Genomic DNA, 20,897 nt, shown 5'->3' with positions numbered 1-20,897 from the left:
CACATCTTTCCATATTTTCAATAACAGATCCTAGATGCGATCGGCTACAATAAGGGAGACCCCGTAGAAGGCCTAAACAAATGTAGGCAGAAAAAGACCGAGCACCCCACAGTGTTTGCTGGACGTCAGTGGGTTCATTTCACAGCGGTATTCAGAGAGTTAGCCCGTGTCCATTTGACCCCAGACAATATGGCCAAATGGACTCGAATCCTAGTCTCTCACACGACTGAAGCAGGACAGAGAGCTTGCGCAAATTATGACCCCTCAGACAAGGCCCACAATGAGAAATGGGTACAAAAGAGATTGTCCCGAGCTTGGGAACAGTCCATTCAGGGAAAATCAGCCTACGGTAAAGTAGAGGAAGAGCAGACAGATGCTAACATGCATCCAGTTAGGACACATCAGAACCCCGCATGGGTAAATGAGGGAAGAAACAGCCCACAGCAGCCTAAATCCCAAGAATGTTACAATTGTGGACTATTAGGACACTACGCACGAGAGTGCAATGCACCCCAGAAACAGCAGAGAAACCAGCTGATAGGCACCCTGAATAAGAATAGGGCCAAGCCAATTCATAGAATTAGCACATGTGTGTGGAGAATGGCAAAAGTAGCACGAGCCCCCGCCACCAAACCCCAAAAGCAGTACGGTTTTCCCCAAGAAGCAGAGGGAGAAATCGCAAAGGTTATCCAGAGTCTGCTTGACCAACGCATTCTCCGTTCAGTAGCCTCAACGAACAATGCCCCAATTTAGCCCGTCAGGAAACCCGATGGATCATGGCGACTGACCATTGATTCTAGGGAACTAAACAAAGTAACCCCAGGAGCAGCCCCAGATCCACTCTCCCCATGCGCAATTGAGGTTGCAACCACCGACCGAACCCTTTCGGCCATGCTCCTCCAAGAAAGACACGATCGTTTAGGCCCCGTAGCATATGCCTCACGAGTACGAGATCCAGTAGAGCAAGGATTTTCTGCCTGTGAAAGGCACCAGCTCGCAGTTTTTTGGGCTGTTCAATACTTCGCCTACATAACAGGACTCGACCCCATCACCATTTTAACAGAGCACACCCCAACCCAACTTCTACTAGACGGTAGACTACAGGACGGCACAGTCAGCCAAATGCACACCGCCCGATGGACCCCTCTCTTACAAGAACTGGACATTACAGTAAAGAGGACAAAAACACACACTTTCCTCGCAGAAAATTTACATTATACAGGCACCCCACATGAATGTGAAATAATCTCCACCAGGCACAATACAGGACCCTTTGTACCCAAGTCAGCTCCCCCGAAGCCAGGTACTACACCCCAGAGACCCCAGCCCACAGACATAGGCACACCCCTAAAGATTTATGTGGATGGCTCCTCCACAGTTTTAAACGGTAAAAGAATTACCGGTTGTGGCATATATGTAGAGGACGCGCAGTTGTGCGTGTTAGAGGAGATATCTTTGAAATTGCGTGGACATCTAGGCTCACAGGCAGCAGAACTAGCAGCCGTAGCGTATATTGTAGAGCTTCCCGACCCGAGCCGACATATACGCCGACAGCCTATATGTCTGCAATAGTTTAACGGAATTCCTACCCTTGTGGGAATCTGGAGGTTTTGTTTCCGCAGATGGAAAACCCCCACCCTCAGCCCCATTACTCCAGCATATTCTAAGGACAGCTAAAGATCGGAAATATGGTATTATTAAAGTTTGTAGCCACCATCGTTCTTCCCCCCCCGGTAACGTTAAGGCAGACACCCTAGCAAAGGCAGGTTCCAGACACGGTCACTTTTGGAATCCACCCAACAGCGCGGTCCAGGTCTCACAGACCAATGTTCAAGATTTGGCTCAAGCCCAAAAGGAAGACGAAAAGCTCAGGGAAATTTTAAAAGGCAACTTCCCAGCCCCCTACGATAAATACAAGAACACTTTGACGACACATGACGGTATAATTTTAAAAGACCGTATTTATGTGGTCCTCACTCAGGACAGAAACCAAATTATCTGTCAATTCCATGACAACCATGGACATCAAGGCATAGAGGCAACCCTCGCCCACCTCAGACCTCTCTGCTGGTGACCCGATTTGAAATCCAATGTAATGCACTACATTGAAAACTGTTTAATCTGCGCCCAGAACAATCCGGACAGATATGCAAGGAAAAGTCAGCTCAGTCACACCCACCCTGTTAATGGCCCCTGGACGAATTTGCAGATTGATTACATAGGACCCCTACCCCCCTGCAAGAATGGTTTTAAGTATGTGTTGGTAGTCATCTAAACCTTCACAAAATGGGTGGAAGTTTTTCCATCCAGAACGAACACGGCTAAAGCGACAGCCAAGATTTTCACGCAGCACATTTTTACAAGATGGGGACTTCCACGCAGCATAGAGTCAGACCAAGGCTCACATTTTACAGGACGAGTGATGAAAAACGTCCTCACAATTTTCGGAATCAAACAAAAAGTCCACATTGCATATCACCCCCAATCAAGCGGAATAGTAGAGAGAGTGAATAGGACACTCAAGGCAACCCTAAGGAAAATGGTGCAACAGCACAATAGCACCTGGGACACAGTTCTCCCCTTTGCACTAATGTTCATAATGAACACGGTGTTCACGTCGACAGGATACACCCCCACACCCTCATGACCGGACGACCCATGAAGGGGACAGAATATTTGTTAGGACTCGATTTGGCCAGCCCCACAGTCACCGCCCTCATCCATGAGAAAGCAGTTCAGCAGATTCTCGATAATGTAAAAGCAGCCCAGCTCACCACAGTTAGGCTTGGGACACGAAAGAAGCAAAGTAAAGTTTGTTTTGACAAAACAGTACACGCCACAGAATTTGTAGTAGGGCAGCAGGTCATGCTATCCCTATACAACCCCAGCTCATTCCTCTCCCCCAAATTTGCAGGACCCTACTACATTTCCGATGAAGTCAGCCCCTCCACGTATAAGATCACCTATCCCAATGGCAAGTCTGGATGGTTTCACATAAACCAGCTTAAGGCTTGTGGCACACAGAACAACCACTGACACCAATTCTCACTTGCAGCAGCAGACGAACACACCCCACCCACGGATGACCTATTCCTACCCTCGCCCAACCTGTCCAGCCCATCCTCAGACACTACTGCGACTCCACCCCCAGAGGCATGACTCCGCCTCTCCCTTGATTCAACCAGCACCGACAGCGACAGCCCCATAGCACTGCGACACGATTACACTCCTGCACCAGGCCCCACCCCCAGCAACTCCGAACAAGAGTCCAGCGACTCCTTTGAGACCACGTATATCAAAGCCCGTGATCCGGATCCACTGCTCGACGACTATGGATTGCCCACTACCACCTCCAACCTCGACACAAAACATTGGCACCACGACAATTCTTATAGACTCATCCGGAATGATGAGATGGACCCCAATTCGCCCCAGGCAGCTTTGGCGCGACTACTCCAGTCACGAGTATGGCAACCGGGAGAAGATGATGACTTAGAGTGACTCCCACCAGACGAGCCCCTTTGCGACTCTGTTCGTTATAGAGTAATGAGGTGTCCAGATGATGGTAAAAAGGAACCGATGGAGATTTACGGTGTCCTTCTGATGGGGCCTGTACGATTGTGTTGTGTTAGTTTGTCACTTTAAATGTTTGTTACTGTAAATGTTCGGTCGCTCAGGCAGTGGAGTAATGGCACTAGTCCCCGCCCTGCCTGAGGACCCCCATCTACGCTTGGGTAGTGCACTTACGGCACTGGTCACCGTCCTACCCGGGGACTCCACCTATTCTTGCCACGCCGCGGCCCATTCGCACCCCATTCGGAACTTTTGGTTCAAAACTGTTTTGTTTGTTTTCCGGCGACCCTTAGGTTGCTCTCCCATATGCTATTTACATCCTCAAACACTTGGATGGAACACTTTACTGCTGGACGGAGAGATTGTCCGCCCACTCACCGCATCACTCACACAGGCTGTGAGACTGCTCGCGCTGTGACAGCATTTTCTTCTCGGATGTCTTGTCCCAAAATATTTGGTTTAAAAAAATTTTTTAAATGAGGGAGTCACATATAGTGACAATTATAATGGCCAATTGGTAATAAAAGGACAGACAGACAGACATACGAGATCTTAAGCAAGATAATAACAGACATTATGCTTGTGTCCACAGAAACCCAGAACCACAGAAGGCACAGGAAGACCAAGAAGGAAGAAGAGAACATGAAGAAAGACATCATGGTCTACATTTGGATCTTCGCGGGATCCCTACAGTTGTGGCGGACACGACCCTCCCGTCCCCTACCCCACAGGCCGTGAATGTTTCCCATCCCTGCCATACACCACACCCAGAGACAGCAACTGATACACCAACCTGGTGTGACAAAATTTATCACCTGGTATTCCCTGTCCTACATTGTAGAAGCACTGTTAGTCATTGCAATACTCTGCAGTGTCATCCAGACACTGAGACTTAGGAAATGGCGAAGGAAAGCCTCCGGCACTCCGGTATATACCTTCAGACCCCCTATTTTCGGACTTCAGCAAACCCCCCACTCGCTTTAAGTGAATAAAATGCATCGCCTAATTTTTTTTGTTTGTTTGTTATAATAAAAGAAAGATGTAAAATTCTGTACTTGACCGCCAAGATAGAGACACGTATTGCTGCTGTTGTATAGTTTATACTGTTGTAAATTCTTTTAAGTGACTAAGGATAGTTTAGATAAGAATAGTTAGAGGTTCCCGTGTTTTAATTGTAATGCATGCCTGAATGTCATAACGCCCCGTAGAATTTTACAATAATGTGTGTATATAAAACAATTTAGGTAAAGTTCCAATCCATAGGACAGAGTAGAGTAGAGCCTGTCCTTGATTGCGGGTGCTCGACTTAGGCAGAGAACAAAGAAGACTCAGTAATATGATCCTTCACGCTTCACAAGGAGGGAATGTAGCCATCTGGGATGGCCACTTCCAGAACACAAAATGAACGCTCACAGAGAATGTAGGGAAATGTGGATAATACTAGACAACAAGCAGGCACAGAGCCTAAACGTATATTTGGGAAGCAGTTACCAGACAGAATCGAAAATCTGGGTCGATTAACATATTGATGACCCATCTCCGAGGAACAAAGGACTAACACTCACGTAGTTGATACTGTCACAGACATCCCGGCGCCAGCACCTCAACCGAAAGACACAAACAAAGCAAGGCCAACGGCCACCTAAGACACGCCCAGCCATCAGTGCACCAACCCCTTTATTGGTTAAGATCGATAACAATGATCGAGAAGCTGCCCAATTAATTGGGACCAAGTTTAATGCCCGCCTAAAAGCGCGCGAAGCCCCTCCAAGTATAAGAAGGAACCCCCACGAGAGATTCACTCTCTTGGATTTAGCTCTCAAGCGGAGAGACCCATCCACCAGCATCACTAGAAGTACGTTCAAGGTCAACGCTCGCTACCAGATGGACAACCTTAGCTGTTCTCCTGTATCTCTTCAAACCCAACAGCCTCAGATTCGAACAACTGCCATTGTTCCTCTGACTAAGTGGGCGCCCGAAGTTAAGTATAGGCGTTAGCGTTAGAGATAGTTTAGTTTGTAGTACTGTTGTGCATGAGTAGATCTTACTGTGTGTGTAAATAAACAGCATTGACTTTGAACTAACTAACTGGTGTATTGGCTCTTTGATCGGTATTCGGGTTGAACCTTGTGGCGGTATCGAGAGATACCTGACGACTCTGAAAGTATACTCGTAATTAGGATTAAGGAAGGCAACCTTATTTACCGCCATATTTATAGCAAGTAAACAGAGCAACACCGGTACACCAGCCGGCACGTAGGAATAGAGTGCCCCCACAGCACAGGCCCGCCCGTGGATCGGTGGGCTCCGATCGCGGGCCAAGCCACCATGGGGGCACCCCCTGGGGCCAGATCCCCCCGTGCCCCCTGAGGACGCTGGAGGCCGCTCGCGGAGCCAGGTCCCGCCGGCAAATACCTGTCGTAACATACGCCGACGGAACCCGTCGAAAACGGGTGGCCACTTGGCCCATCGCTGGCCGGAGAATCACTGGGGGGGGGGGGGGGGGCGCTTCCAGCAGCCGCCGACCACCGTGGCGTGCTTCCCGCCCCCGCCAAATCCCCGGCATCGGAGAATTCGGCAGCCGGCGAGGGTGGGATTCACCCTGCCCCCCCCTGGCGATTCTCCGACCCGGCCGGGGGGGGGGGGGGGGTCGGAGAATTATGCCCCATATCTTTTCTGGAATTCTTTATCGGAGTAACAACAGGGGTCGGAGTTGTTAGCGGAGGAGGAGAAGGAGTAATTTCTGCTGTGATGGCTGTGCTATTTTTAGCAGCTGCTGTTTTAGGCTGAGGCTGTGGTCTGTTAAGGTTAGTACTCTCTAGCTCCCAGTCGGGTAGAACCAAGTTTAAAGCTGTAGACAGTTCTGGTCTTAAACCTGCGACAAAAGCGGTTTTAAATGGTCCTAAATTACTTGTATCACAAATCCTCTCTGCTTCCTAGAATTCTATTCCAGAAAACACCTTCCATACTGTTTCAAACATTTCATCATAATCTGTGAGATTTTTTTCAATGGTTTTGAACACAGGCTGTTGTTTTTGTCACTTCAACTTTAAGCTGTTTGGTGCTTATTGGGTTAAGTTGTATTACACTTTGTCTGCCACTAGGTTCTTCTTTTTCGTAACTATCATTGTTCAATTGAACAGGCTTGAAAATGAAAATCACTTATTGTCACAAGTAGGCTTCAAATGAAGTTACTGCGAGAAACCCCTAGTCGCCACATTTCAGCGCCTGTTCAGGGAGGCTGGTGCGGGAATTCCTTTGTTTAACAATCTCGGAGTCTGTTAAAACTGCCATGGGAGGCTTTTGAATCGAGATTAGCAGCATGTTTTCGTCGGTCTCAGAGTGAGATAACAGCTTGTTCTCGGGGGCAAGGGCCCTAAACCCAGAATGATAGTTGTCATGTCAGTCGCAGCTTGCAACAATGCAGGATTTGCAAGCAGTATAGTCTTGGTTAGAATTATTTCTGCATCTGCCTCTGGCAGATTTGTTTGCTTTGGAGAATTGAGATATAGCTGAGGTTTTAAAGACAGATTTGATGGCTTTGTCAACTTTCCTCTCTGTAACTTTTTATGGCCTTTCATACGCTGAAAGAATATTCGGGCAGCTTTCCCCAAAATTCTCGTTACATTTCCAAGGGACCATTTGCTCTTGGTAATGTTGTTTTTTAAGTCAATTTCCGCATTTGCTTCAGACAAATCAAACTGTGAATAATAGAAGATTTGAGATCTCTGAACAAATGTTCACTAGAGACATCTGGTGGAGTCTGGCTCCCCCTTCTGGTTGTGGGAGCTCTGCTACACTGTTTGAAGTAACAGGGGCTTTTGACGGAGTGTCTTCCCCCATAATTTCAACTTTGAAGGAGTAGGAGTAGGAACTTTTATTTTCTCGCCCGCTTGTAACCCTTCAGTTAAACGTGGAAGAAGTAGGGATGGTGTACTGCATACTTTTAACTCTCCCGAAAAATATGAATAAAGTAATCGCAACACGTTCTTATCTCAGTTCCTCTCACAGGATTATTTTGCTGATGGGGAGAAAGGGCAGGACATCGCGGCGTGAAATGAGGCAAAGTGAGAGTCTTACCTCAGTCCAGCCGATGTTCAGATCGAAGTCTTCCGATCGTCTGGTCTGGTCTTTGATTTTCTGGGGGCCTCTCCGGCAGGGACTGCCGCCCGGCCACACCGTTCTTCCTCCGTTCGTCTGACTCATCAATTCTCCCCCTTATCGGTATGCCGACTACGCCAATTGATAGGTCTGTACTTTGGTTAATATATCTTATGTGTCACCGCAATATTACTCGACAGATCTTGAAACTGAGCTTCATGAGTGAAGTAAATTGTCTTTTATTCAGTTAGTTTTAGATATCTCTTGATCAGGTCAGTTTGCTTGCAAATACATTGTGTTCAATATAACAAGTTCACCAGATAGGTCTGTACTTTGGCTAATATATCTTATCTGTCTCCGCACTTATATATTACTCGAAAGATCTTGAAACTGAGCTTCATGCATGAAGTAAACTGTCTTTTATTCAGTTAGTTTCAGATGTCTCTTGATCAGGTCAGTTTGCTTGCAAATACAGAGTATTTTAAAGTTCATTTTGTCCAAGCAAAGACAGAGCACTGAGTTGAATTCAATACAAATTACAGCTTTTGATAATTTCTTCTAATTGAATACACGATACAGAAAAGTTGAAAATAAACAAAATGGCGGTTCAAAGCAAAGGTGCAGATCGTAGCTTCAGAAATTATGATGATTCCGGATTAAATTGTTCAAAACCGGCACGTACCTTTTAAGGTTATTGTTATCACCAATGTCTTTCCCCTTTCTGGCTGTGATTGTGTTAAAGTAATTACAGTTAATTCAATTTGATTGAGATGTCTATCCATCAAATTTTAACATAGGGTGATTGAAATACGTCTTTCTCATGAAGCCTTATCCGTTGTTATGAAAACTGTTTCTGAGAATATAGCCCAGAAACTTAAATTAACAAAATGTGTCCTTGCTCTACCTGGCCTCATTATCTTGATGTTTCTCATGGGATTCACCAGTTATTTATTGTCATGCTTGAAATGTGGGTTTTTAACAAACCATTTTAAGAAGCCATTTTAAATATTGGGTCATTTATTCCTTTAAACTTGTTATATACCAAAAAAGGTAGATTCTATCATCACCAAGCAGAAAAGAGTTGTAGTGCATCAAACTTTATTTTACCTTCATTCAACGAATATTGTTGAGTTTGATTCAAGTGCATTTGTTTGGTTCTGTCTTTCAATAATGCATGCATCAAGCTTATAAGTTTTCTCTTTACATGTTGATCAGAATAGGTGAAAGTATAATTGCTGAGCCCTGGAAATCAAGAGACCCTCATTCATTCCTTTTGAAGCATTTATCTGAGAGGTTTTGAAGAGACAGCTTTCCCACCTTCACAGTTGTGGAATTTGACATAGCCAAAGATGTTGGGGATGGTTTTTGCCCTGATCTCCAACACCTTCCTGTGGTCGCACTTACTTTCAACTTCCAGAAGACAACTCCCCTTTTCCCTACTCAGTTGGGAATACCTCTATCCTCAGTGCCACTAGGAGCTGTCCCCTATTCCCATAGAAAAAGCAAATGCCTCTGAGAGGAGCTCTGACCCCTTTTATTCCTAAAATCATGGTACAGTCACATAATAGGGAAATGGCTGTTCTAGCCTCTATTATCAACACAGGGGCAAAGTATGTATACCAAGAGGAGCTTAGAAATGTTACACTTTCCCGAACTGTACACGACAGCAATGTGACTCCATTCCGTTTAACAGCTTTTTAATCAGCTGACAAAGTAAGCAAATCAAAGCTCCTGTAGGTTTATTGCTAATTTAGCAATGCTAGTAAAACTGATCTAATGGTAATTGTTTTATGCAATGATTTTCTGCTGAACCGGCTCCTTTTTCTAAAATTAAAACTTCACATATCCAGTCTAAAGGACCCAAAGTAGCTAGATGCCACATTATCATCCACTAATGTTATGTCAGAAATGGTGACAAATATTTCATCACCAGCCTTCAATTCAAAAAGTCCTCCTTGGTAGATGGAATTCAAACCATACTCAGCATTCGCTGCCCCACATTTTGTTCCTACACCTTTCATGAGGAGGATTGGTGATGCATAGGTAGTTGTCATCTTATATATGCACTGCACCAGCTGCTGCTCATTCGAGTTTGCAGAGTCGTCATCATAATCAGCTCTTGCCTTGTGCTGATATCGGAAATAGGTCTGGGCATAAATATAGTATCTGCCCGTTTGACTGGCTCGCAATTTTCCATGATGTAGCGTCATGTTCTGAATGTGGGATAACCCCTTTCCAATGCCCCATTTAACAAGGTGACGGCATGACCGGTCTAAATGGTGGGACACATCTGTTTAAAAAAAAACAATTGTGAAGATACAATTCTGAGTATGTTTCCAGTACGTACAAACGCACCATAGTTTATGTTTGTGTTAATGAGCAGCATTGCAGTAATGAATAGAATGCAACAGGAGCTCAAAACCAAATAAAAATATGCTGGTGCCAAAAGTCAACACCATTCACCAATTGCCTAGGTAATCACAATGTAGCACGCCTTCTCCAAAGATGACTTAATTCATGGCATGGGTGAAAAGTATTTCATCCAAATCCAGATTTCCAGAGATTTCTAGAAACCATTAAATGAAGAAGGTCCAAATTGAGAAATGGAAAAAGAGAAATGGCTCCAGGGCAACAAGGCAGACTGCAGTTTAAAAAGAAAAGAAATCAGGATGTAGTAAATGCGATGACATCAAAGTTGGGTTTCAAAGCTGGAAGATTGTGTGACAAAAGACCGGAGGGAATAAGGAGTTCCAGTTTTGGGATCTTGGGAAAGAAAGTGAGAGTAGGCCTATGGCCAAACTAGTCTGAAAACGCCTGATCTTGGAAGAAAGTGAGAGTAGGAGATGATGCCTTGATTTCAATAGCGGCGTGATAGCATATGTTGAGGATTAAAAAGAGCAAGGGTTGAAAGTTCAGAAGAACAAGGAGTATAATAAAAAGGCCGAGAGGGAAAAAGACTGAGTGAATCGCACAGATACAAAATCAATGCACAGCTACAGCCAATAATGAATTGGGAAGCTGTGGATGTCATAGAGGTACATGAGACATTTAAACAAAAGTGCAGACTGACATTTACTGCCTTTCTAAAAGGTACTTGTGAGGAAGAAAGGATCCTTTTGTAGGCTGGCGGGGAACGGTCCAATTCATTGAATAGATGGGAGATGAGTGAAGGTGACAAACCCCTGAAAAAGGTTTGGAGAAATTCGGCACACACCTCCAGTCAAAGTCAAATTATTGATCCACCTATATGAGTTTCGAAGCCTGAGGCAGGAACCACGTGAGTCTATTGACAGATGAAGATGCTAGCCTTCCATTAAGTCAAGAGAAAGGCAGCAGAGCTGATACAGTGAAACAGTAACAAAAAAGAGCACACCAGACAGAAATATGTGTAAAAGCTGTGGATGACCACATGGGTTCACAGGTATAAGAAAATGCCCTGTGTATGGATCAAACCGCAGAGCTTGTGGAAAGCCTAACATTGGGAAAAGATGTGCAGAACAAAGAAAGAAGATGGTAAATGAGTTATCAGAGACAGAGCAACAGGAGGAACGAGAAAGAAAATAAACCATCTTCTGGTCCAAGACAATGAGTTTACGAGCACAATTAGGCACAGGAACTAGACAACTGCATGAAATGACAAGATGTGACTGTTGACAGTGATGCACGATCAATTGCACAAAGACTAAAGTTGGGTACAACTGTGGCTTTATTACAGTCAGATGCGTGGCCTCCTGCTGCAGCTGGCAAAATGGCAGCGCACTGGAGGTCATGCATATTTATACAGTTCTCAGTGGGCGGAGCCAGCCGGCAGGAGCTACCGGCGAACCTGTAGTGCACGTCCTACCTTACATGTCCTATTACAGTGGTTCACCACATTCACCCCCTGTTAAAGATGAGTCCGGCGGAGGTGACGTGAAACTATATACAATTAGTGCAATTATGTACAGTGGTAGGAAAAAAAAGAAAAAGTCCATGTTGATGGACCGGAGTCCGTCAAAGGTTCAGCCGGTCCGGTGCTTTGGTGCTTCGTTGGGAGTGGCGCAACGGTGGCGCCGAAGTTGGTGCTAGCGGTGGTGGAGGTGGCGCCGATGGCGGTGCTGATGCTGGCCAGATATCGGGGAACTCCGGGAGCGTGCCGAAGTCCTCTCCGTCCTCTTGTGCGGAAAAGGGAAGGGGGGTTGGTCTGGAGGGGTCAATATTGGCGGCGCGGTGGGAGGTGGGGGGGGCGCATTGGTGGGGGGGTGTGTTGGGGTGGAACCTGACGGTGCCAGGTCCCTGAGAGAGACAGTATCTTGGCGGCCATCGGGGAACTCAACATAGGCATATTGAGGGTTGGCGTGGGAGGTTCCTGGACCATTGGGCCAGCTGGACGGCCCTCCAAACCGTCCCATTCTCCTGTTCTACTTGCCCGTCTCCCCGGGGGTTGTAGCTGGTCGTCCTGCTGGAAGCTATACCCCTGCTGAGCAGGAATTGACGCAGCTCATCGCTCATGAATGAGGATCCCCTATCATTGTGGATGTAGGCGGGGAAACCAAACAGAGCGAAAATGGTGCTGAGGGCCTTGATGACAGTGGCAGACGTCATATCGGGGCATGGGATGGCGAAGGGGAATCTGGAGTACTCATCGACCACACTGAGAATGTACGTGTTACGGTTGGTGGAGGGGAGGGGCCCTTTGAAATCCACGCTGAGGCGTTCAAAGGGGTGGGAAGCCTTCACCAGGCGCGCACGGTCCGGCCGGTAGAAGTGCGGCTTGCACTCCACACAGACCTGGCAGTCTCTGGTGACCGTCCTTACTTCCTCGACGAGTAGGGCAGATTGCGAGCTTTGACCAGATGGCACAATCAAGTGACCCCCGGGTGACAAAGGCTGTCGTGTAGGGCCCGGAGTTGGTCCACTTGTGCGCTGGCACATGTACCTCGGGAGAGGGCATCTGGGGGTTCTTTGAGTTTACCGGGGCGATACAAGAACTCGTAATTATAGGTGGAGAGCTGGATTCTCCACGCAAGATTTTATCATTTTTGATCTTGCCCGCTGTGTGTTATTGAACATGAAGGCTACCGACCGTTGGTCCGTAAGGAGAGTGAATCTCTTACCGGCCAGGTAATGCCTCCAATGCCGCACAACTTCTACGATAGCTTGGGCCTCCTTTTCAACGGATGAGTGTTGAATTTCAGAGGCATGAAGGGTGCGGGAAAACAATGCCATGGGTCTGCCTGCCTGGTTTAGAGTGGCGGCAAGGGCGACGTCTGAAGCGTCGCTTTCTACTTGGAAAGGCAGTGACTCGTCCACTGCGCGCCTCCCGGCCTTGGCGATGTCTGCTCTGATGCGGGCGAAAGCATGTTGTGCCTCGGCCACAAGAGGAAATTGGGTGGACTGAATGAGTGGGCGGGCCTTGTCCGCATAGTTTGGGACCCACTGAGCGTAGTAGGAAAAGAACCCCAGGCAGAGTTTGAGGGCCTTGGGGCAGTGGGGGAGGGGAAGTTCCATGAGGGGGCGCGTGCGGTCGAGATCAGGCCCGAGATGTCAGTTTTGGACTATATAGCTGTAAGGTTTTCGGGCAATTCGGCCTTTTTGGAACTGCCCAAGAATAAAAACTCAAAGACTGTAAACTGACTTTTCAGCCAAGAGAACGGAACCAGTTTTCCCAGCAGGCTTGGTCCGCTGAGCTGAGTAGGGACATAAGTACATAAGTATTTACAAACCCCCCCCTAGGAGCTACAAGGAAGAAGGAGCCAGACAACGAGATAAGATCAAAACACAGACAAAGGGGCACGGGAATACACAGGGGGCCTGCCTGCAAGCAGGACAATGGGATGGTCATAGCCCCATGCAGAGGTAAATGACTTTGCCTCCACCAGAGCAGAATCCAATCAACACCCCATCAACATAGCAGCTATCTCCGGAGCAGATGGAAGTCTTTGAAAATCTTCAAGGGAGCTCAACCTCGTTATCTCAAAAAACAGACTGGAGGCGGACCTAGGGGAGGTACTCCCATCTCGACAGGTCTGACCGGCTCAAAGGGGGCAGGACCAGCGGGAACTTTAAACCTTACCTTTTTCAATGCAAAAGGGGCTGGCCGACCACAGGACAAAGCCAGGTAAAACAATATAAAAGGGGCTGTGTTTTCGATTGGGGGTCTCTTCGTTCTTGGCTCGACCTCTGCACCCCTGACTTGACCTCTGCAGCCTGTGACCGTAAGTACCCTGCAGCAGCTTGCGAAACTCCCTGACTTTAATAGTGGTTGAGGCTTTGGGGAAGGGAACTTGTTTTGTGCCTTGTGATATTGCTAAAAACTGTGTAATCATAAGAATTTTCGTTGTGTCCGCTATATTACTTTTGAATAGACTTGGTTTGTATTAGAGCATAAGATTTTATTGTGTTTCTTCTGTTGATGATTTTGACCTGGGTTTTGCAATAAACCTTGATTTGATGATAATTGGAGTCGTTTAAATTCTTCAATCTTTCACCAGCGATCTCTGACCAAGTCATTGTTAAAATACTCCTCACCTTAATTCCGGGTTCAAGAATCGAGGGTCATCTTGAGCGATTCACTCAGGACAGACTGCTGGTTAGGAAATAAACAGCAGTGTCCTATTCTCTCTCTTGGGAAAGCTACTCTAGTGGAGTAGGAACCGGGTGGGTGTTGCACCACCGGCAAGAGAGAGAATCACCTGGGTATTGGTAGGGGTCTGGAGATCTGTGTGATATAAGTCTCAGGCTGTCGGTTAGGAATAAACGGCAGGCTTGAATCAGTGCTCTCTTCAGTGGAAGTGTCCCAGTGCGACATCCCCTGGCCTCTGAAGTTTCAGTGCCAGCTGGAGAGAGACACACACACATATTCAAACCCCAGATATCGGCCCAGTAGTGGAGTAGCGGAGATGGCACCCTCTACAATGGCGACCGCGGCAGGAGCCCGGTGGTTTGGAGTATGTGACTTGGCAGAGGGGGTGAGGGAACGAAGCAAAATGGAGGAGAGAATATCCTCGTATTTGTGGCAAAAGGTCAACCTCACCAAACCTTGGGTTTCAGAATTAATCAATGCGGAGCAACCGGTAATGGCAGCGGCTGCATGGACAGAAAGCAAGGCGCACAAAAGGCACTTGGAGAAGGCAGTTTGGCTGGTTTGCCTGTCCGAGCAGGTAGTCAAGACAGAGGATAGGGTCGAAGAGTTAGAGCAGGAGTTGAGAGAAGTGAGGGCCAGCGCAGGGGACAGCGCTAGCGCAGCGGAACGACTGCGGGAGGAATTGGCAGAAATTAAACAGGACAGCGCGAGTGTAGCGGAACGACTGCGGGAAGAAATGGCAGAAATGAAACAGGAAAGCGAGTCTAACCGGTGTGAGAAGGACTATCTCCACTGCCAGATAGTGGAGGGTAAAGAAAAGGAACGGAGGCTCCAGGAACTCTATGCTCGGAGTACAGAGCAGTGTAGGAAGCTGGAGGGGAAGTTCCGGGACATCCAGGCAGCGTACCGAGTGGCTCGCGAGGAAGTAGGGGACTGTGCCCATGGGCCGTGCCAGGCACGAATAACGGAGTTGGAGGAGACCTTGTCCAGGTTCAGGGGACAGATACACCTGGTAGGTCCAGGGGGGTTCCCTAGGGGCAAGGTGCTCCTCGCAGCGGATGATTCCCCAAAGGCCAAGGGGAATAGACCGCCTCCTGAGGCACCGGGATTGTGTCCGGGCCGGCAGGGGGGGATCGGACTGCACGTTCAGGGGCAAGTCCAAGGGGGGTCGGCAGGGTACCCCCAGCTGGCGGCGTGTCCGCCTGGTTTCGTATGTGGGTCCCCATGGGATGGGGACAGACCGCTGCCTGGGATGCCGGTGATGGGGCCGGGTCAGCAGGTAGGGTTTGGACCGCCCGGTCAGGGGCAGGTCCAAGGGGGGTCAGTGGTGTATCCCCAGATAGCGGCGTCTCCTATATGGGTAGTTAGCCCGGGGACAGGGGGGCTACCCAACGGGGCAAGAGAGCTGGACAGTGGGGAGGAGGAGCAGGAACCCCAGGTAGGGCGGATGTGCCCTGTCAGACAAAGAAGGTATGGTCCCCCGGCGGGGCTGGCGAATAGCGGACCGGTTGAGGGCGACATTATCATTCCTCATGGGGCACCCGCGCTCAGGGGGATGGTGGCCCACGTTCCCAGGCTAACTCCAAAAGGGGATCCGTCGCTTCATTTTATGGAGGTGGAGCAGGCCGCCAGCATTAATGACTGCGACGAGGGGGAGCAAATAAGGATGCTCCTGATGACCCTAGATGCACAGCTATGCAGGACAGTGACCTCTGGGAATGGGGGAAGACCTGACACATGGGCGGCAGCACAGACTGCTGTTCTGGAGGCGATGGGCTTGAATCTGGGTAGCCCCTTCATGAGGGTGGGGGAAACCAAGCAGCAGCTAGGGGAATCGCCAAATATGTTCGCAGACAGGCTGTGGACTGTCTATGTGGAGGCGTGTGGGGCTCCCGCGGATAGGCAGAATTTAGATGAGAGAACAGCCCACTGGCTGAAGACCCTCGTAGCTAACTGTCTCCCTCACGTTAGGGCAAAGGCCGAACACTGGTTCGACCCGCAGAGTCCGGACCTTAATGAGGCAGAGGTCCTTAGGAAACTCACCCTTGCATATCGTAATGGGGAGAGGGGTGAGGACAAGCCCCTTAAGGGTAGGGTGCATGAAATCGCGCCAGCAGCCCCTAAGAGAGAGTGGAAGCATGAGGGCACCCGGACCTCCGACGAGAAACCGGTATGCTACGGGTGTGGGAAGGCCGGGCATTTCAAGAGGGAATGTAAAAACCCTAGCAAGCAGGAGAGGGCTCCCGCAGTAGAAAGTCAGACCCCGGCGGCAGGAGCAGCTGCCCCGGGAACCATCGAGATAAGTAAAATTTTAGCCCTTTTGCAAGGCTCAGGACAGGTGGCAATGGCAACGGGCCAGGGCCTGCCCGCACCCACACCACAAGAACCCGTATGACTACCCAGGGAGCAGCCTCAGGAAAAAGGGAGCGCAGGGGTAGTTCTAGCCCCAGACCCTGGTCCGGTCCAGGTGCAGGGTCCCATTCTGGAGGCTTCCTCAGCGGCTATTTGCAGTTTAAATCCCTTAAGGTGGGACCCATGCGAACGCCACATCAGCCAATTTAAATTGTTCCACCCCATAAGGACAAGAAAGAGCAAGGTGGGGGGAAGACGGGGGGTGGTAGTGGAGAAACCCCCCGTAGAATTAACGACGGTGGGGGAGGTCCCTGACTCCACGATCACACAACCGGTGACAAGGTGCTGTCCCGAAGGGGCAGTCCCAAAGAGACCGACGGTGCTGCAAGCACCCAGCCCAGGGACAGTAACGATTCCCAAGCCCTTACCTGTGGGTCAGGTGGCCTGCCTTAGTATAGAGGCTAAGGAGGCGGAGGAAGTGGAGGTATCACCTTGGGTTTGGGAACCAGTCAGGGGACGAAGGAGCAATCGGGTCTCCAAGCCCCCTCTAAGATGGTCCCCATCACACCTCCCTAGAACCCGGTCCCGCAGTAAGGGGGCCCGAGTAGAAGGGAACGCTGAGGGATCCCCGAACCCTGTTGGGGAAGGAGAGGCAAGGGGCAGCCCGAACCCCCGGGAGGGGACGGTCTGGCCCGAGCCGTTGGACCAAACAGGTGAACTGCCCCAGTTTAGCGGGGCACAGTTTTAATTTGGCCACCCGGAGACGGGTGGCATTGTATATAGCATTCCCCCCCTGTTAGTTCTAATTAGTGTGTAGTGGTGTGTGAATTATTTAGGATCGTGGGAACACAGAAGCGCCTAGTGCAATGGTAAAATGATGAAGCAGCAGGCACTAGGACCCTGGTGCAGCCGGGCTGTGGACACAGAATCACAGACAGGCTGCGGCAACTTCAAAGCGGGAGCTGCTGCTGCCGTCGGATAGCGGCAGGCACTAGGACCCTGGGGAGCCGGGCTGTAAACACAGAATCACAGACAGGCTGCGGCAACTTCAAAGCGGGAGCTGCTGCTGCCGCTGGATAGAAGCCATGCACTTTAAGGTAGGTAGGGCTGTAGAGGCAAGGATGTGTTTGTTTTTTTACAGATGGGGCACCCGACGATGTGGAATTTGATGATCTTGGCGATGGTGGGACCGGGAGAACTACGCAGAGGCGAGACAGAAGAGTCCTTCGACTGACCGGGTTAGGGTGACTGAGGGCAGGCGGGTGTGTTTAACCTGTGAGGGGGACGTTCCTTTGGGGAGATGGTGGTGGCCCAGGAAGCTGAGGCTGGACATGAGGGATCGGTCCTCGGACTGGGAACGCCTGGACACCAACACCTAACGGACCATCACGGGGTCACCGGGTAGGATCACCGTTTGCGGGGATAAGGGGTGGGCTTCTGACCAGGGCATTTATTTGTGTTTATGGGGATCTACCAAGGCATGTCCACAAGGGGCATTAATCACTTTTGTAAGGTGGTGGCAGAACCCAGGGAACGGGATAAATTGACCGCACTGGGGAGGGATGTGTAACGCCCAGGGAAGGGATGACTGAAAAAGCTACCGAACTGCTGGTTCAGGTAAAGCGACCCCTGCCCACAGCCCAACCGATCGACCCTCACAACTGTCCGATCACCACCAGGGGGGGGCCTGAGAATGGTTTAGTGTTTGCCCCCACAAAGGAAATGTTGTACAGGGGGTACATTATGCTGTCGCCTCAGTTGGACTAAACCTCTCAGCTGCAGGTATCGACGATGGAGGATAAATGAAGAGCCCTCAACGGGATGAAGCGAAGTGCAGCCAAGAAAGGAGGATCCTTGGTGAAATAAACAGATGCAATTATAAATAGTTGTATGGATTCGCGGGTTTCAGTTACTTGATTGTGATATATGTACAGGGACCCTTACGTTTGGGGTTCCGGTGAAATGTGTATAGGTTACTGTCTGCTTGAATTAAGTATGGTCTTGTCTTTCCCTTTCATTGAAATCAGGGGTAGCCTAGATTAAGGGAACTGTCTTGGGACTTGTAGTTTCGCATGTTGTTGAGGGGGGGGCCTACGGTCCACACAAAAGGAAATAATTGCCCTTCACCTGTGTCGATACGGTCCAAGCAGGTAGGGACGTATCGAAGGGGCATCTGTAAGGTTTTCGGGCAATTCGGCCTTTTTGGAACTGCCCAAGAATAAAAACTCAAAGACTGTAAACTGACTTTTCAGCCAAGAGAACGGAACCAGTTTTCCCAGCAGGCTTGGTCCGCTGAGCTGAGTAGGGACATAAGTACATAAGTATTTACAAACCCCCCCCTAGGAGCTACAAGGAAGAAGGAGCCAGACAACGAGATAAGATCAAAACACAGACAAAGGGGCACGGAAATACACAGGGGGCCTGCCTGCAAGCAGGACAATGGGATGGTCATAGCCCCATGCAGAGGTAAATGACTTTGCCTCCACCAGAGCAGAATCCAATCAACACCCCATCAACATAGCAGCTATCTCCGGAGCAGATGGAAGTCTTTGAAAATCTTCAAGGGAGCTCAACCTCGTTATCTCAAAAAACAGACTGGAGGCGGACCTAGGGGAGGTACTCCCATCTCGACAGGTCTGACCGGCTCAAAGGGGGCAGGACCAGCGGGAACTTTAAACCTTACCTTTTTCAATGCAAAAGGGGCTGGCCGACCACAGGACAAAGCCAGGTAAAACAATATAAAAGGGGCTGTGTTTTCGATTGGGGGTCTCTTCGTTCTTGGCTCGACCTCTGCACCCCTGACTTGACCCCTGCAGCCTGTGACCGTAAGTACCCTGCAGCAGCTTGCGAAACTCCCTGACTTTAATAGTGGTTGAGGCTTTGGGGAAGGGAACTTGTTTTGTGCCTTGTGATATTGCTAAAAACTGTGTAATCATAAGAATTTTCGTTGTGTCCGCTATATTACTTTTGAATAGACTTGGTTTGTATTAGAGCATAAGATTTTATTGTGTTTCTTCTGTTGATGATTTTGACCTGGGTTTTGCAATAAACCTTGATTTGATGATAATTGGAGTCGTTTAAATTCTTCAATCTTTCACCAGCGATCTCTGACCAAGTCATTGTTAAAATACTCCTCACCTTAATTCCGGGTTCAAGAATCGAGGGTCATCTTGAGCGATTCACTCAGGACAGACTGCTGGTTAGGAAATAAACAGCAGTGTCCTATTCTCTCTCTTGGGAAAGCTACTCTAGTGGAGTAGGAACCGGGTGGGTGTTGCACCACCGGCAAGAGAGAGAATCACCTGGGTATTGGTAGGGGTCTGGAGATCTGTGTGATATAAGTCTCAGGCTGTCGGTTAGGAATAAACGGCAGGCTTGAATCAGTGCTCTCTTCAGTGGAAGTGTCCCAGTGCGACATCCCCTGGCTTCTGAAGTTTCAGTGCCAGCTGGAGAGAGACACACACACATATTCAAACCCCTGATATCGGCCCAGTAGTGGAGTAGCGGAGATGGCACCCTCTACATAGCCGAGAATGGCTAACCAGGTCGCGCTGGTCGTGTTGTAGGTCAGGTTGAGAAGAGTGGCAGTGCGGAGGAATTTCTAGAGGTTGGCATCGTGGTTCTGCTGGTCATGGCTGCAGATGGTGACAGTGTCTAAGTACGAAAAAGGTGGCCCGCAAACCGTACTGGTCGACCATTCGGTCCATCTCTCTTTGGAAGACCGAGCCCCCATTTGGGACACCGAAAGGGACCCTAAGGAAGACCGTTGACCGTCCGCCTCGAAGGCAGTGTATGGCCGGTCCGACTTCCGGATGGGGAGCTGGTGGTAGGCGGATTTCAGGTCAATTGTCGAGAAGACCCGGTACTGCGCAATCTGATTGACCATATCAGATATGCGTGGGAGGGGGTACGCATCGAGCTGCGTGTACCGATTGATGGTCTGGCTGTAGTCCACGACCATCCTGTGTTTCTCCCCAGTTTTAACCACTACCACTTGGGCTCTCCAGGGGCTGTTGCTGGCCTCAATAATACCCTCCTTAAGCAGCCGCTGGACTTCGGACCTGATGAAGGTCTTGTCCTGGGTGCTGTGCTGTCTGCTCCTAGTGGCAACGGGCTTGCAAGCCGCAGTTAGATTGGCAAAAAGGGAGGGGGGAATCGACCTTGAGAGTCGCGAGGCCGTAAACGGTAAGGGGGGGTAAGGGCCCGCCGAATTTGAGGGTGAGGCTCTGGAGGTTGCACTGGAAGTCCAGTCCCAACAGGAGTGCAGCGCAGAGATTAGGAAGGGCATAGACGCGGAAGTTACTAA

The 20,897-nt window shown here is 49.2% G+C and overlaps 1 protein-coding gene across 1 annotated transcript in view; it reads right to left on the bottom strand.

Moving 5' to 3' along the window:
• Positions 1-8,078: 8,078 nt before the first annotated feature.
• tnfsf10l (TNF superfamily member 10, like) overlaps positions 8,079-20,897 on the bottom strand; it is a 46,204-nt gene continuing 33,385 nt past the window's right edge. Inside the window, exon 5 of the mRNA XM_072505406.1 lies at positions 8,079-9,964. Within this exon, the coding sequence (XP_072361507.1) occupies positions 9,513-9,964 (452 nt within the window). The 3' untranslated portion in view covers positions 8,079-9,512. The remainder of the gene's footprint in view (positions 9,965-20,897) is intronic.

This window comes from Scyliorhinus torazame, chromosome 5 (genome assembly GCF_047496885.1).
Source record: "Scyliorhinus torazame isolate Kashiwa2021f chromosome 5, sScyTor2.1, whole genome shotgun sequence".
Lineage (NCBI taxonomy): Eukaryota > Metazoa > Chordata > Chondrichthyes > Carcharhiniformes > Scyliorhinidae > Scyliorhinus > Scyliorhinus torazame.
The sequence above is the reverse complement of the archived record's forward strand: the minus strand, read 5'-3'. Positions and strand labels throughout refer to the sequence as shown.